This window comes from Sus scrofa, chromosome 18 (assembly GCF_000003025.6).
Source record: "Sus scrofa isolate TJ Tabasco breed Duroc chromosome 18, Sscrofa11.1, whole genome shotgun sequence".
NCBI classification, from domain to species: domain Eukaryota; kingdom Metazoa; phylum Chordata; class Mammalia; order Artiodactyla; family Suidae; genus Sus; species Sus scrofa.
The window spans coordinates 51,296,346-51,312,839 of record NC_010460.4 but is presented as its reverse complement, the minus strand read 5'-3'; the positions used below and the strand labels follow the sequence as shown (position 1 = coordinate 51,312,839).

Below are 16,494 nucleotides of genomic sequence, written 5' to 3'. Positions count from 1 at the left end.
CCTGATGGCCACAAGCCGCATCGAAACGCCAACGCTGGCGTTCACACGGGGCTGCCCCACCGGTGGCTGTACCGTCAGCTAAGCCACACACACTGCCTCTGCTGGGCCTTTCTTCATGTTCCTCCTGCTTGCAGAGCCGTCTCCATCATGTCTGAATCTTAGGATTTCAAGTCGCACAAGGTCGCCAGCCCAAGGAGGAGGGGTGATGCTGGGCCTCTTGGATTCATCCGAACCGGTCTCTCTCTCCTACCTCATTTTAGCACCACCACCTGAACCCTTCTGGCCCAGGAGCGCGACCAGCCCCTGCCCACCCAGCGTGCACACCAGTAGGTGAGCCACTTGTGAGCAGCGACCGTGCAGTGTCCTGTGTGGCAGACACGTGGGAGTCCTCCTGCCTGTTGTTGGCTGTGATCCCTCTACTGTGGTTTCATCCGTCTACACTTCTAGTGCAGCCCTTCCTCCAGCTGCTAGACCGTCGGTCTGACTGCTGGGGTGTGCCTCGAGCACGTGCTCCAATGGTGAGAAGTCGCCTTGGCCTCGGATGATGATGTTCTTTAGCCAGGATGTCTTCAAGGTCCCTCCTGGGGTCCAGGGCTGAGTCACAGCATTTACTGGACATGCAGGAAGTCGTGGGCTGCAGAGATAGACACCTCACTGCTTCAGGAACAGGAAGGTCAGTATCTGCTAGGGCGACTGGGTTCCAGCCTCACAGTCAACCACGACGGCGCTAGGACGTGCCTATGTGGACGAATGCTTAACTGGGAAAAAAATACCCGAGAGGGTGACTTCCACATAGAAATCAAGGATCTTTTCACTACGTGATACTGTTTCCTGTCAGTTGGGCCCGGAAAACCTCATAATCCAAATTCTATACAAAAATGTCAGTTGCTTTTACTTCAAAACAGATGGCCCGCTCAGGCCCTGGTTGTCTACGGTTGGCCCCAGCAGGAGAACAATCCAGCAAACACCGAAAGGAAGCGAAAGCTGTTAGAGAACCGTCAGATACGAAGCAGCATATGAAGGGCGTGTACTCGAGGGAGACGCACAGACCACAGCAGTTACCGACACCAACTGGAAGAGGCCGTCTGAGAAAAGCCGTTTTCACTTTAGAATCAATTCAAAGAACATATTTGCTTAAAGAAACAAAACTACAGATCAGAAATTGCTTCCAGTGATGAAAGGCCCCACACGCTACCAGAGTGTTTATGCTTAATACTCATGGGAGAGAAGGCTCTCAGAAAAGACTCGGAGCTCATCAATTATATTCGAACTCACGAAAACGGAATTAAGCCTAATAACATCAAGAGAGTTAAATTGGCCTTTCGCAGCCAAGGCAGCAGATTTCTGGATTCTGTATCATCCAGTGCCCAAGGCACGGAAGGGCTTTGCTTCCTCATTCTGTCCCCTTGGAAAATTGGTAAAACCAATAGGTGAGGTTCCCTAGTATGTCGTTAAGCCGTGTGGAAAGGAGACGAGCACGGATCTGTTGGCTTCAACTTTCCCGTGTTTCACAGGTGCTTTTGCACACATAACTGTTCTAAGCTTTCAAAATGGGTGCATGAGAGCGTATTATTTGGCAAAATCTTCTATCAGACAGGCAGCTGGTGACAAAAACAAATAAGAAACTAGAACAACAATAGAGAAAATAAAATTGCGAGTGCTTGAGAATGTCCACAAGCTACTCATCATGAACTCAAGGTAGAGCAACAGGAGGAAGGCCTTTCTCCCTGGGCAACCGGATGCTGACCTTCGGAAACCTCTTCCGTTTAGAAACCCTTCTCACCGATGCGGCGAGAACCACGGGGAGACTGTGCGCAAAGGAAAAAAAGAATGAGAAAGAGCAGAGGTCAGCAAACATCACTGATAACCGGTTCCTTTTATTTTGGGCTATACAGAGAACTTCCAGGTGACTTTGGATGTTACAGCAGGTTTAGGATTAAATTAAAAAGCACGAGCGGGTTCACTGTGGTCAAAGCAGAATGGCACGGAGGTCACCACGGGCCGACAGGCGCAGGCCCGTGGCGACGGGGCCCGGTTCCAGGGCGGCCGGCCTCGACCTCCTCCACGCCCCTCTCACCTCGCGGGCCCCTCCCCGCTGGGCTTGAACACGGGAATCCGGTGCCCATCCCTGAGCTCCAAGAAGACCTCCTGAAGGTTCCACCTGAGAGAAGCGGAAGGCAGTCTGTCATCAGTGAAACGTTGAGGCAAATGACATGGTCAAGAACTAAAAAAACAGTTGTTTGGACGAGTGTCCTAAATTTTTTAAACAATGTTTTATGGTAGCGCCATGCTAACAACGTCACACCCCTTCATCCTGGGCTCTCATCGCCTAACCAGCACCACCGCGAAGGTGGGCTGAGCAACGCCCAGCCGCCTCATTCCCCTCGACCTTCGGCTCCTCACTAATCCCGGGCTCAGGGTCAGCGAGTGCGGGGGGCTGCCTTCTCCTCGTGTCCTCGGGAATTAAAACCCATCCTGGCTCAACAGCAACCATCTCTGAGAGAGCTACTGGCAACCAGACAAGAAAAGCCAATGAACGGGGTGGAGAGCTGATGCAGAGAATGCGATGAATAATCCTGGAACAGGAGGCCCTGCCTTTCTTCACCTGTCGCGACGGAGGCAGCAGTGCTTTAACTGGACCCCCCACCGTCAGCTTCTCCAAATCCAACAGCACGGGAGAGACGACGGCACTGCCCTGGACAAAATGTCTGGGCCGAGCTAAGAGCCAAAGCACTGAACCCAGGCTGCGACGTCTCGAGCTTGAGAAACTCACCCTTACCACCGCGGCCCAGTGACTACGAGGAAGACGCAGCCTCCATCAGGAGCCCTCCCCCTCCCCCCCCGTGCCCGCCGCCTTCCCGGGTACCTCCTAAAGGGGCCCTCTCTGGACGAGCTGACGTAGAGGTGGCCCTCCGACTTGGGTCCAGAGACCGGAATCCTCAGCTGCGGAGAGAAACCAGAGCGTTAAGTGGAGAGAGGACCTCAGAGCCAGCGATGCCCACCGAACCCGTCGTCTAACTGGGGCCGAGCTGGAGGACGCACCACATTTTCTGTCTGGCTCCCTCCAGAGGCCCCTCTTCCGAGGGCTCAGTGAGGTCGCCGGCAGTCCCGTTTGGCAAGGAGACCTGATGTGCCAAACTCGATGCTCTGACTACGTGCAAGGATCAGGTTAAAACCCACAGGTGGAGAACAAGCTCCTGCCGCACACGCACCATGAAGGACAAAAACGATGTGGCGAGAAAGCACCTCGCCCAGGAGAACATCGATGCGCGACTGCACATCTCACAAGAGGCCACCCTCGGCTGGGCCGATGTCGGAGACGGGGCCGCCTCTGCCGGGGCCGAGGCCGTGAGAGGACCGACTGGGAAGGGTCCACAGCGAGGGCCTGGGCCGCACAGGTGCGTGCCCCTGCTCACACGCGCCGGGCCGGGCTCTCGGGTGTGTGTCTTTCAGGGCAAATCCCAGACAGCAGCTCTGTCGGTTCCACGGCATAAATTCTTTGATCTCTTAGGTTTGAAACTTTTCATAATATGACAGAAAAAAAAACAAAACAAGGAAGCCCACTGTTTAAAATGGGGAGCTACTGCCAGCAAACCAGTCGTGGACGATAGGGAACAGGCTTTCGGGAAAGGCTGCGCAGGCTCGTGCGGGCAGGAGGAGGCGAGGCCTGGGCTGGTTCTTCATCATCGGAGCCGCGGTCGGGCCCCCCTGCGGGGCTGCAGCCCGGTCTGCCGTGTCCCCAGCCCGGGAGTGGACTGCGAGCCCCCGAGCAGCTGGTAGGTGTGCGCTGATGTAACTTCTCAGCAATGTCCTTGGTTCCTCGGTGACGAGGAAAGACCATGTGAGCCCCTGAAGGGGACGTGACGTGCTCACAAGGAAGCCGGTCGTGGCTAAGAGGTGGCCCACCCGTGACACGCTGCCACCAAGAGAAGGGGCTGCTCTGACACACATCCGTTTTCCAAAATTCTCTTTCATCTGTTCAAACACCTCAAGATGACCCTGGCTTTGGGACGGTGGCCCCAGACCCCATGGGGACAAGCCGTCGGCCGGCCAGTCCGGCCAAAGCAAGGCTGCAGGGTTCCCTTTGTGGAATCGAGCTAAGGCACGTCTCGGGGTTACGGAAACAAGCGACAGAGCACAGGCGCACGCAGACAGGCGGCAGATCCCGAGGATGCGCAGACACGGAGGCTCCGGGCCTGACCCTGGGCCACTGGGGCACCTGTCAGGCCAGAGGATAAAGCAGGAGCGACGACGACGAGCTGGCGTGGTGGTGCCTGGGGACCACGTCGCACACGCTCGGGGGGGAGAAGCCCTCAGAAGGACAACCCATCAACAAGGCAGGCGTCTCACCCCGGGACAAGACCCCAGAGAAACCACCAAGAGGCGGCCCTGGGCACTGAGGGCGTGGGTTGTGCCCAGGCATCCTGGTGCCTAGAGCGTCACGGAGGAGGTAAGTCAAGCACCCCGCCGACAGATCGCCAGCGCCTCCAGAAACCTGAGCGCAAGGCAGGCCTTGAACGGCCATCCCTGTGCATCACGGCGTCTGGTGGCAGCAGGGGCCAGACCCAGCACCTGAGCCAAAGGCCCGGGCTGCAGGGACACCCAGGAGGAAGCCCCCTCAGCGTCACTGGATGTGCCTGGAGACCAGCCACAGGGAAACCTGGACTCGTGGAGGCTCTCCCCCAAAAGCACCAGGTCAGGGAACTGGTGCGGCCGCGCCAGCTCCGCAGAGGCACCCACAGGGTGCTGAGCACCAAAACCAGGCCCTCTCTGTGCTCGGAGACCCAGGGAGCAGCTGGACCTGATCCCTGGCCTGCCTGAGCTCCTGTGCTTGCAGGGGTCCAGCCAGGTGAGCAGAGCTGGGGAAGCAAGGAGCCACACCAAGGGTCTGAAGGATTTGGTGACAATACACATAAGCCACGTGGCACAGAACAGGCATGTGTGCCCAGGCCTTCCCCTTCCTCCTCCCGAGTCCCTCTCACATGGTGGCTCTCCTGTCTTCCCACTCACCCATGTTAGGTGGCAGGGCGTCACCTGTGACCTACTTCGCCCTGATGCGACACTTAACCAAGTCCTAGCACCTGGCTGCCCCCACAGCCTTCACATCCACCTCCCACTTCTCCAGGCCACAGCTCCGGTTCACGCTCTTAGCGCTGCACACCTGCATGCCACACCACCCTCCTAAAGGCAGCTCCCTGTACCCAGTCCTTGGGTACCGCCAATCTGCCTCCATCTACCTGCTTTGACAACTGGATCAGGCGCCCATCAGACAGAGTAGGAGGCCACGGATCTTACCACCCCCGACAAACACAGCAAAGACACCTCTGCTTGAGGAACCGTGCTCATGAGAAACTAACGGGAAGAACTCCTATGCAACCAAAGCTGCAAGCACGATCTGCACGTAACCAGGCAGGGCGGAAAAGAGGCAGCAGTTTGGGGCCCGCACCCCTGAGAAGGATCTGAAAGGTAAGGTCTACACGGGAGGACCCAGCCTGGGGGGCGAGCAGGTCGAGCCACAGCCTGTACCCCAGGCCTGGGGTCCTGTGCAGAGGCGGCAAGCCCCCATGGCTGTTGGGAAAACCGTGGGGACAGACGGAAGGTCTGGAGGAGCCTAGACCCTCTACCCGTGAGGAGCATGTGGGTGCTGGCTTGCCAGCAAGCAGGGCAGCAAGCGCCGAGAAGCGGCGGCTGCTCCTCCCACACCCCCCAGTCCAGGTGGGGCGACATCCCAGCTCCTCCCCACAGCGCGAGATCTGGGCCAACCAGGGCCTGGGAAAAGACTCCTTCTACCTTTGCAGAGACAGCCCGTTGGGCCTGGGGTGTCGTCTGGGTGGCGCAGTGCCCAGGAGCACCCTGGTCCTGCCCACTCCACACCACACAGCTGAAAGGTCCTGGGAGAGGTCTACCAAAGAGGCAGCCCAGACCCCTGGTGGAAGTGCAGGCACCAAACCTCAGCCCAGCCTAGCCCACACCATGGCCTGCACCAGACCTGGGACGTAACAGGCGAAGAGACGTGACTCCAGGCAGCTTCTGAGCAGAGACGTGGATACTCACAGGGCCACACAGGTCCTCTGTGACCGCACGGGCCTTGCTTGCTTTAGCAAGCACCTCCTTCGGGGCAGGGGCACTCGAGGGCACTGGAGGGCAACAGCCTAATCAAACCTGAGCCTCAGGGCTCCAACTCCAGCAACTGGGGAGGAGGCCCCAACCCTGACAAGGCCCCCAAAGGCACCGAGTAGAAGCAGCCCAGCCTCAGATCCCGCACAGGCTCCAGACACTACAGCACCGTCTCTACTTCCTGTCAAGGGGATAACAGCCAGCACAGCCTGAGGAAAGGTATGGCTGGCATCCGTACCAATACCAGCCCTCGCACCAAACATGCTGGACACATACGCAGTCTACGTAGGAACATTCTCACATAAAAATACCCCTCTAGGACCAGAGTAGAGAACTGTTCCTTCTAAATTCATAGTGACAGAGAAAGTTACGTAAAATGAAAAGGCAGAGAAACTAGACCTCGAGATTTAAGTCCTATGCAACTGCATTGTGACGATCACTGTACAACTCTGAATGCAATAAATGGAGCAATAAAAAAAGTCCCTTAAAAAAAAGACCAAGAACAAATAAGGACACAGAGCTCACCAATCTACCAGAGCCTGAGTTCAAAAAGGTGGTAATGAAAATGCTAACTGAATTAAGAAGCATTGTCAATAGAAATGCAAACCGTAACTAGGAATGAGAAACTATAAAGATGAACCAATCAAAAATAGATAATTCAATTGGCAAGATCAGAAGCAATCTAGAAGCAGTGAATAACGGATCAGATGACACAGAAGAATGAAAGTGTTCTGAGGCATAGAATTCACCCAATCAGAACTCAAACAGAAAATCAAATTAAAAAAAAAAAAAGTCTATGGGATAATATAAAATGTACCAACCTATGTATAATACGGTTCCAGAAGAAGAGAGAAGGGGAACAAAAATAAAGAAATTATGGCTAAAACTTCCCAAACCTAAAGAAGGAAACATATCCAGTACAGGAAGCGCTGAGGGTCCCCAACAAGATGACTCTAAACAGACTCACAGTGAGACAGATCATAATTAAAACTGCAAGAGTTAAAGAGCAGAGTCCAAAGGCAACAAGAGACAAAAAAAAGTCAATTACAAGGGAACCCCCATAAAACTACCAGCTGATTTCTCTGCAAGAAACTTCGCAAGCCCAAAGGGAATGGCATGATATATTCAACGTCCTGAAAGGGAAAAACCTACAACCCAGGATACTCTACCCAGCAAGACTATCATTTAGAATTGAAAGAGAGGGTTCACTATATACAGTCTCAGGTCATCTGCCAACAGTGAGTTTTACCTCTTCTCTTCCAATTTATACACTTTTATTTTTGTCTGACTGCTGTGGAAGAGACTTCCAATGCAAGTGGTGAGGAGTGGGCATCCTTGTTTTGTTCCTGAATATAGCAGGCAGGCTTTCAGCTTTCTCAGTCTTCCAAGGCAAAGGAAAGAAAAGCAAAAACAAACTGGACCTAAGCGAACGTAAAAGCTCACTCTCAGCAAAGGAAACCATCAACTATGTGAAAAGACAATCTACAGAAAGGGAGAAAATATTTGCAAATGATGCATCTAACGGGTTAATTTCCAAAACATACAGCTTATACAACTCAGTAGCGAAAAAACAAAGAACCCAATCAAAAATTGGGCAAAGGACCTAAGTCATACAGATGGCCAACAAAGCATAAGAAAAGCTGTTCAATACTGCGACTTATTAGAGAAACACAAATCCAAACCAAAATGAGGTATCTCCTCACACCAGTCAGAAAGGCTAGTATCAAAAAAAATCTATAAATAAGAAATGCTGGAGAAGGTGTGGAGAAAAGGGAACCTTCTTACGCAGATGGTGGGAATGTAAACTGGTGCAGCCACTACGGAAAACAGCATGGAAAATAGAGCTACTATATGATCCAGCCATCCCACTCCTGGGTATATATCTGGAAAAAATGAAAACTCAAAAAGACACATGTACCCCCATGTTCCCAGCAGCACAATCTACAATAGCCAAACACAGAGATACCCAAGCGCTCATCAACAGGCAAGTGGCTGAAGAAGGTAATGATGCATACATATAACGGACTATTACTCACCTGTTAAAAAGAGCAGAAATTACCACACCCTTGTAAATTAACCATACTCCAGTAAAACTTGAACAAGTTAGAAAATAAAAATATGTTTAAAAAGAATAAAATATTGCCAGTTGCAGCAACATGGTGGACGCAGAGAACATCATGCTTCGTAAAGCAAGTCAGACTGAGAAAAACAAATCCTGTGTGACGTCACCTCTATGTGGAATCTAAACAAGTAACACAAATGAGGGCGTTCCCTGGTGGTCTAGTGGTTAGAATTCAAGACTTTCACTGCTGTGGCCTAGATTCGATCCCTCTGGGAACGGAGATCCCACATCAAGCCACTGCGGCATGCAGCAAAATAAAAATAAAGACGATGATGGATTTATCCACAAAACAGAAAGAGACTCACATAGAAAACAAACGCATGGTTCCTAAAGGGGAAGGCGGAAGGGATAAATTAGGAGTTTGGGATTAATGGATACGCCCTACTGTATAAAAAATAAACAAGGATTTACTGTATAGACAGAGAGGTCTACATTCCATATCCTGTAACAACCTGTGATGGAACATAATCTGCAAAAACAAACGCTTGAATTACTCTGCGGTACACTCAGAACTAATCCAATACTGTAAATCAACTATACTTCAAAAATTTTTTCCTTTAAAAACCATCAAATATTTTTACCAGAACACCTGAGCATGAATTGCCTTTACAGCTAAGAAAAAAATCTCCTATAGGAGTTCCCATTGTGGCTCAGCAGGATAAGGACACGACAGTCCCTGTGAGGAGGCAGGTCTGATCCCTGGCCTCGCTCCGTGGGTTAAGGATCTGGTGTTGCTGTGGCTGTAGCTCAGATTCAACCCCAAGCCCAGAAACTTCCATTTGCTACAGGTACAGCTGTGAAAAGGGGAAAAAAAAAAAACAAAAAAACCTCTCATATAAAACTATTTCCATTTAAAAAAATAATACAACAATAACAAATAAACTAGGTCAGAACAGCTCACTCTTGTCCTCAACATACTTCAGGGCTTCAGCTGGTCACAGAACCAAGTGCATACACCTCGCAAGATGATGTCACAGCCCTCTGGTCCCTGCCCACACCCTCCCACAGCAGCTGCTCCTCCACTGAGGTCACACGGGCAGGGAACACAGGCTCCACAGCCTGGCCCGCCTTGTCCTCACAACAACCTCCCAGCCCACCAACCACTCCCTCCTGGGCCTCTAATACAGCATTTGCTTCACCCTGTCTTATTCTGGAATTCTAAACTATAAACTCCCTGAAGGCTTTCTGCATCTCTGCATTCCCCACACAACTTAGAACCATTCCTCTACCTCAAAACATATTTGTTAAACAGAAGAACAAATGTGCTTCATATTCAGTTGAGTTATAAGGATAGAGCTTTAAAAAAACGGACTGGCCTTCCATGGAAACCATGTAAATAAAAAAGCTTTAAAACCAGAGTTGAAAGAGTTGTTTATGTGAATGAGTGCTGACTGGCTGTGGGTGTATTTCAAGTTCAACGCTGAAGCAGCGGGAAACCACCAGTGATCATTTCTCTACAACCTCCAGTTCAAGATGGCCAGCTGAGCCCAAACGGGGCTTCCCCTGCCACATCGACCCCCGAGAAAGGAAGAAAATGCTCAGAAAATCTATTTATCCACGATGCTTTTCAAAAGGTGCTACGTCACACCTACTGGCAGTTTTGCATAGTGGATTTTCCCATCCTGCACCTCTCTCTGGCTTCTTCCAAGCCTCTTTCCAGGTCACGGCAGCCCTTCCTCAACCCAGGAGGCATGCAGCCCGCGGTCCACGGGGCGGGGGCGGGGGGCATTACCTGGGCATCGGCGATGTCCTCAAAGTTGTACTTGTCGGTAAGCTGGAGATAGTGAACGCTGAGAGGGGTGCCCAGGGCTTCCAGGGCCTCAGCGTGGCTGTGCAGATGCTCCAGTGCCAGCTGGTAATAGGAAGCCCTAGAGAACATTTCTAAATGGGAAAGAGAGTGGTTACATTTTTTCTTTCCTGAACTTAGGTAGACCATACAGAGACGATGCGATTCATGCTCAGCATGGACACAGAGACACACGTGAAGCTTGCGGGTGGAATTATTATCAGGGACTGTCCCGTCTGAACCGTCTGTCATATTACAAACCAAAGCATAGGACGTCAGCTTTTGGGGATACGGCAGATGACCCAGGCCAAGGCATCCTGTGCCTCTGTCTCCTCACCTCATTCGCTGCCTCAGTTTTTCATCTAAGGGGTTTGATCGCATCTTCTCTAACTTTCCTTTAAGTCCTCTGATTCCCTGACTTGCGCAAAGTGACAGGACTCATCCAGGCAGAGCTGGGACCATAACCTATGACTCAACTTCTGAACAGTGCTCCTCCCGCTGAGAGGAAAGTCCTGATAAACCAGAATAAAACAGGGAGACCACAACAGCAACCACTACAAAGCCCTCGGGCCAAGCCACAGGACATGGCAATGCTGACTGGTCAAGCTCACAGATTTATGCCAACATTTCATGGAGCTAAAGCTTGTCAACTGTTCTGGGCCTTGGGGGTCCTTCTCGGCTCAAAGACTATCCCAGGAACCCCAGGACACACCTCCCTGACAGCGAGAGCAGGACCAGCTGCCCAGGGAGAAAGCAAAGGAAGGTCGGCCTCCCAGGGAGGGGATTTTCTGCTGGGCAGCAAAGAACACTTGCCTCTGCAGGAGGCCTGACCTCACGACGGGAGGGCCAAGGAGAATGGCCCCCCCCACCCCCGCTTCCCAGAAGAGGGGCTGTGGGGAAGGGGTGGGTGCTGCAGGCATGAATGAGGTGCCAGCCACGACAGAAAAGGGAGGAGAGGCTGGGTCCAGACCTTTCATCACCTCTGGGCCCTGCACGCTGCGAAGTCTGACTAAGGCACTAATATCACCCCTCGTCACAGGGATGAGATGACAGGGCCCGGGAAGGTGACACAGCCAGTCAAGCGCTGAGGCTGGGCTTCAGCCCAGACCGCTGGTGGCAGAGCCCACTGGACGGTCCCTCTCGGCTGCCCCAGCCTCCTAGGGGAGCAAGGCTGACAGGCCCCTGACCCGCAGGCCCACCCATTCCAGCCCGCCGCCCCCGGCAGAGGGGAGGGGTGCCAAGCTGCTGGGCCTGAACTCTCCTGGGAAGGTCCATCTCGGCGCCTCGGGGAGCTCTGGGCCAGCCCTGACGGAAGGTGGGGAGAAGGGTGGAGGGGCCGTGGCTGTGTGCCTGGCTGCTGGTGACCCGCACATGGTGCTGGGAGTAGAACTGCCGGGAGTCAGGGTGAGGAGCCACGCTGGGCGGGCACGAAGGATCTTCAAAGAAAGTCAGTGCGGGGGGGGGGGGGGGGGGGAGCGGGGGGGAACTGCGGCTGCTTCGCAACCAATAACACTGAAATGTCCTTAAACGCCTCGGCCATTGTGGCCTGTCTTTACAAATTCAAATTTGGGTGCAGTGGGGCTGGAAGCGCATCTGTCAGGATTTTGCCAGCCTGGGCTCTGCTTTTACTCTCCGCTCTTGCCAGAGTCCTCGGCTCAAGGTCCCACCCTCCGCTAAATCAGCAGCAGAGAATGGCAGGGCGAACAGGCCGAGGACACTTGAGACAGAGCCAGTTTCCCACCCTTGTTCTTCGTGTGACCTCAGAAATCGTGCTGCATCTTCCACAGGGCAGGGAAGTGAAAGCCCATCTTCCTTTTCCAAAGTTTCTTAAGCACATGAGTCCTGTTCTCTTGATTTGTCCTTGTGGCTCTTGGGAAAACTGGGATTATAGGAGAAGGCACAACGGACTCATGTTCGGGCTTCTAAAAGCAGCCCTGTCCCTCTTTCTCTAACCTGCTGAAGGCATCTGAGGCGTCTCCTCTGATGGGGGGGTGGGGAGCGGAGAACCGGAAGGAGGCCGGGCCCCAGGCCTGCGTGTACTCACTCTGTATCAGGAAATACAAGAGGGTGCACGTCCCGCTAGTGGCCACGCTGCTGAAAAAGACCAGTTTCCCCAGAGGCACTGACATCCTGCTTCCTGGAGACTGAAAAACAGAAGACACGAATTTATGGTTAGCTTCAGATTCCAGCAAAGGCCTCTGCCTGGACGGGGCCCCATGGGGAAGGCACACTAAGGAGGCCGCCACCCCTTGAGGACACCAGGGGCGGTTCTGGAGCCCAGGCAGAAGGGCCCTCCCGAGGGTGGCCTGCATCCAGGCCCCAGGCCGTGGGGGCGCCGGCAGAGCACAGAGCAAGCATTCAGGCCGCCGTCCTGACGGACAGAACCCGGCCTGTGAGCCAAGTGCCGCACAGCCGGGAAGCACAGCCACTTTGTCTCAGGCTGGCTGGTAAACAGGAAGCTGCTCCTTTTGTGGCAAGAGCTGGTCTTGCAAGCCTACGAATGGGCCGCAGTGCTCACTGGCTGCTTTCTTTCACATTCTGAAAAATGTCCCACCCGCTGGACGAGGAACTGTGGTCAGGACTTTCAGGCTGAATGAAGAGATGGAGAGGCGCCAGCTCAGCAAATTCAGGGCACCGAACCCACCCTGGCCCGACTCCTGTCCCCTGAAGGCCGGGTGGGCCTCGAGGGCTCCTTCCCAGGGGTCTTCGAACCATTGCTCACACCCAGCCTAGGCCTTTCTGGCAAGTGTTAGATACCTGGCCATGAAACAGAGGCGGGCACTGGCTGAGATAAACCACAATTCAAACACCCCACAGCCAGACAAGCCACAGAAATGAGCCCTGGAATGTGAGGGACACGCAGCTCAGCAGAGGGGCAGCTCCAACCCGGCTCCAGCTATCTGTGCCACGTGGGCCAAGTCGGGAAGGGTCTTCTGATTTTTCAAGAGGTCTTTTAGGTAAAATTGCCTGAATTCTAAATGTTGACAGCCAATTTAAAAAAAAAAAAAAAAAGGAAGCCTAACAAAATACATTTGTGAGTCAGATTCTCTGTGGGCTTCCAGCTGGCTCTGACCATGCAAGCTGCCCTGGGGCGTCCTCACCTCAGGTGAGATTTTGGTCACTCCTCTGCCCTCTCTGCTGACCCTTCTGGAGCAAAGAAAGAAAGGGAAGGAAAGGAAAGGAGGCGTTCCCGTTGTGGCTCAGTGGCAACAAACCCAGCTACTATCCATGACGATGCAGGTTCAATCCCTGGCCTTGCTCCGTGGGTTGAGGATCGGCGTTGCTGTGGCTGTGGTGTAGGCCGGCAGCTGTAGCTCCAGTTCCACCCTTGGCTTGGGAACCTCCATGTGCCGTGGGTGCGGCCCTAAAACAACTGAGCACAGAGCAAGCATTCAGCGTTGCCAAAAAAAAAAAAAAAAAAGAAGAAAGGAAAGGAAGAGATTTGGGACAGAGGTGGACATTTCAGGTTTAGATAAAGGAAAAGATATAACCGTAAGTGTTTACGTCTCTGAATATCCTTTAACCTTAGACCGTGTGTTTAAAAAACAGAGCCTCTGCTGTGACCTAAAGAGGGCTGCAGGGCAGAACTGGGGGGATATGCTAGGGCCTCCGCTGGCTGATCTGAGTCAAGGTAAATATTCTTACCGTCTGCTTCGCCGCCTCTTCTAAAACGTGGAGAAAGAACACCTGCCTACCTGTCCTTTCTGAAACCTGAAGGTAAATGAGTCCCAAAGGCCAGACGGCCTGTTAGAGAAGGTTCCTCCTGTGCACATTCTTTCTAGAAACTGGTCATTAAACACACCCTCCGACACACAGAAACATCTCTGAATGCAAGGTTTGGATGCATCGAATTGGAGAGGGTGAGGTTTCAGATCACCCCGTATTCGTTATTTGTTCAACTACGAAGAGGCTACTGAAACCCCCAAGAAATGTCCTGCCGCTGCTGTGGGAACTTCAGCTGTGCTGTGCAGTAGGTAAGACCATTTCTCAGAGTTGGGGCTGCAGTCAATTACAGTAATGTGCTCTGGGAAAAGCCACTTAGTCTCATAATGCAAACGGCAGAGCATCTCCAAAGAATGCATGAGTCAGATCTTGCCTAACTGGGAGGAGAGCTCCGCAGGGTGGGGCAGCGAGAGGAGCACGCAGCTTCCCACAAGGCTCTGGTGTCTTAAGGGAACGTGAGATGCGAGGGGAAAACCTCCCCCAAACAATTCAGAGGAGAGCCACCCTGTGCCCCCCGTGGCGTTAGAGCCACAAGTGAACGCTGAACACCAGGGAACCCACGACTATTTGGGGAGCAACATTCACCTGCTGTCTAACTTGAGGACAGGCTGGTGGGGAACCTGGTCCCAAAACACGTGTTCCCTTTTGCCACTTCGCAGCCCAGCGTCCTTGGCAATCACCGAAGGAGAGCTGCCCTGCAATTAAACGAAGATCTGACATTAAAATCACTTTTCCAAACCCAGGGCTCTCTGGCTTCTCGTTTTCCACAGCCGAGATTTGTTTCCGGTCCAAGCTTTCGAGCAGGAACAAGAAGTTAGGGGTCCATTCTCAAACGAGCCTTATCTGTCCAGAGCCCTGGCTTCTCCCTCTTTCTCTTCTGCCTTGGCAAGAAGCTAACACAGAGCCTGCTGGCTGCCCGTCCGAGACGGTGCGTGTTTGGTGCAGCAGCCAGAGAACCGGTGTGGGCGGGAGAGGGCGACTGACCCAGCGCGCATCCCGGAGCCGGTCTGCGGCCACCGGCACCCAGGGCGCTCGCTGTCCGTGTAAGCGGCACACTGTGGACTCAGACAGCTTTTCAGGGTGAAAAGGAAACAACTGAGTGTACAGGCAGCCTTTAAAAGTACTGACAGACTAACAGGTATCTCGCAGGACTCTGTGCCCGGTACTCTTCTAAGCACCACACAGATTCTAATTCACAGAATTCTCACAACCACCCTATGAGGTAGGAACTCTCAGCCCATTTTACAGATGGGTAAACTAAAAGCTTAAGTAACCCGCCCAGAGTCCCACAAAGAAGTGTCTAAGTGGCAGACCCGGGATTCAGATCCAGGCAGTCCAGATCTGGGGGCTGTGCCCTCACCGCCAGGACACACACTCCCTCGAAGACATCTGTGGTCTCAGAAACACTGAGAAGTGAAAAAGACCACGTCTCTGAGTAACGACCACTCCCAACGGTCAGTGCAAAGGCTGCGTCAGGCACGCCTTCCTGCTATTTCCCATCGTCTGTCCACCTCCGTTCTTCCTTTCACACAGCAAACAGCTGTTGCGGGCCTGCCCCGGTCAGCAAGACGGTGCGGGGCACAGACGACTCCCAGTAACTGCAACACCTGCAGGGCCACGGAGCAGAGCCACAGAGTCAGGCACCCCCACACCCCCACAGGGCGCCCGTCACAGGCTCAGCAGCCTAGACCCACGCATTTACTGAGGCAGTTTTCCTGCAGGTAGCAGTTGCACCAAGTACTTCCTTCGAACTTGCACAAAGGCCCCTGTGGGTGAGCAGCCCAGTTAGACGACCTGCCCTGTGCAGCAGGGAGGAAGCGGCACCCAGGAAGTGGTCGGCCCTGCGTGGAGGCTCCAGCAAAGGCTTTACAGGGGAAACCTCCAGAGCAGACAGAGATGAAGGGCCGTGCTACAGATTCGCAGAAATGACGAACAAAGGGAGAACAGAGTGGCAGAAACAAGGGCTGCAGCACCGCAGGCGGAAGGGGAGCCACGGGAAGTGGGTCTAGCAATGGAGGCCTTCCTGCGCAGAAAGGCACCTGCCCTGAGCTGCGGGTCCCGCCGCGGTCAGGGGCTGCGGGCTGGAGGAGGGGCCGGGCGGCAGGCAGGCCAGGTGACCTGGGCGACAGACAGCACAGCCGGGGGCTCAGACCAGCATAGGAAGAGGGGGTCAAAAGGATGGTTTCTTAAAATATTTAGGATCCTTTTTCTGCACTTGCCAATATTTAGGGTAGTTCTCATATATGACGCCAAGGATGACGGGGCTGAGAAAGACACAGACGTCGGAAGAAAAATAAATAAATAGATGAGGAAATGAAGACAAATGGAAAATAACTGTTCGAGATACAACTGGGGTGAAGTTCGGGCTCCAGACTACACACTCTCACGCACTAGACATTTCCTCGAGGTGGCCACGGATTTGACAGTGACCTTCCCATCTCTCGGCAGAAACGGCAGCCCGGGCGTCCGTGGAGGACGCTGCCTCCGCCGCTGAGAAAGCGCTCTCCCACGCTTCTCAGAAAGGGAGCCTCTCGGGTGGCTGGTGTCGCAAAGAGCGTACCTAGATTTTTGTTAAGTTCAAAACTCTTGAGTGACTCTATTTCATCTCTTAATGAAAACCACAATCACAGGCCAAGAAAAAAGACATGAACAGACTTCTACAAGTGGCCCAAACAGTGAGGACCTGGCAGGAGGCTCTGCTGGGCCGCCCGGCCCTGGTGGCGAGCTAAGGCAGTCGCCACCAGCC

General features: G+C 53.4%; 1 protein-coding gene across 1 annotated transcript in view; it reads right to left on the bottom strand.

The window, feature by feature from the left end:
• LOC100516527 (cytochrome c oxidase assembly factor 1 homolog) overlaps positions 1,851-16,494 on the bottom strand; it is a 90,231-nt gene continuing 75,587 nt past the window's right edge. The window contains exons 2-6 of the mRNA XM_021079234.1: positions 14,334-14,443; positions 12,070-12,169; positions 9,972-10,120; positions 2,867-2,943; positions 1,851-2,161 (exon numbers count right to left, since the gene is read on the bottom strand). Of these exons, the coding sequence (XP_020934893.1) occupies positions 2,074-2,161; positions 2,867-2,943; positions 9,972-10,120; positions 12,070-12,154 (399 nt within the window). The 5' untranslated portion in view covers positions 12,155-12,169; positions 14,334-14,443 and the 3' untranslated portion in view covers positions 1,851-2,073. The remainder of the gene's footprint in view (positions 2,162-2,866; positions 2,944-9,971; positions 10,121-12,069; positions 12,170-14,333; positions 14,444-16,494) is intronic.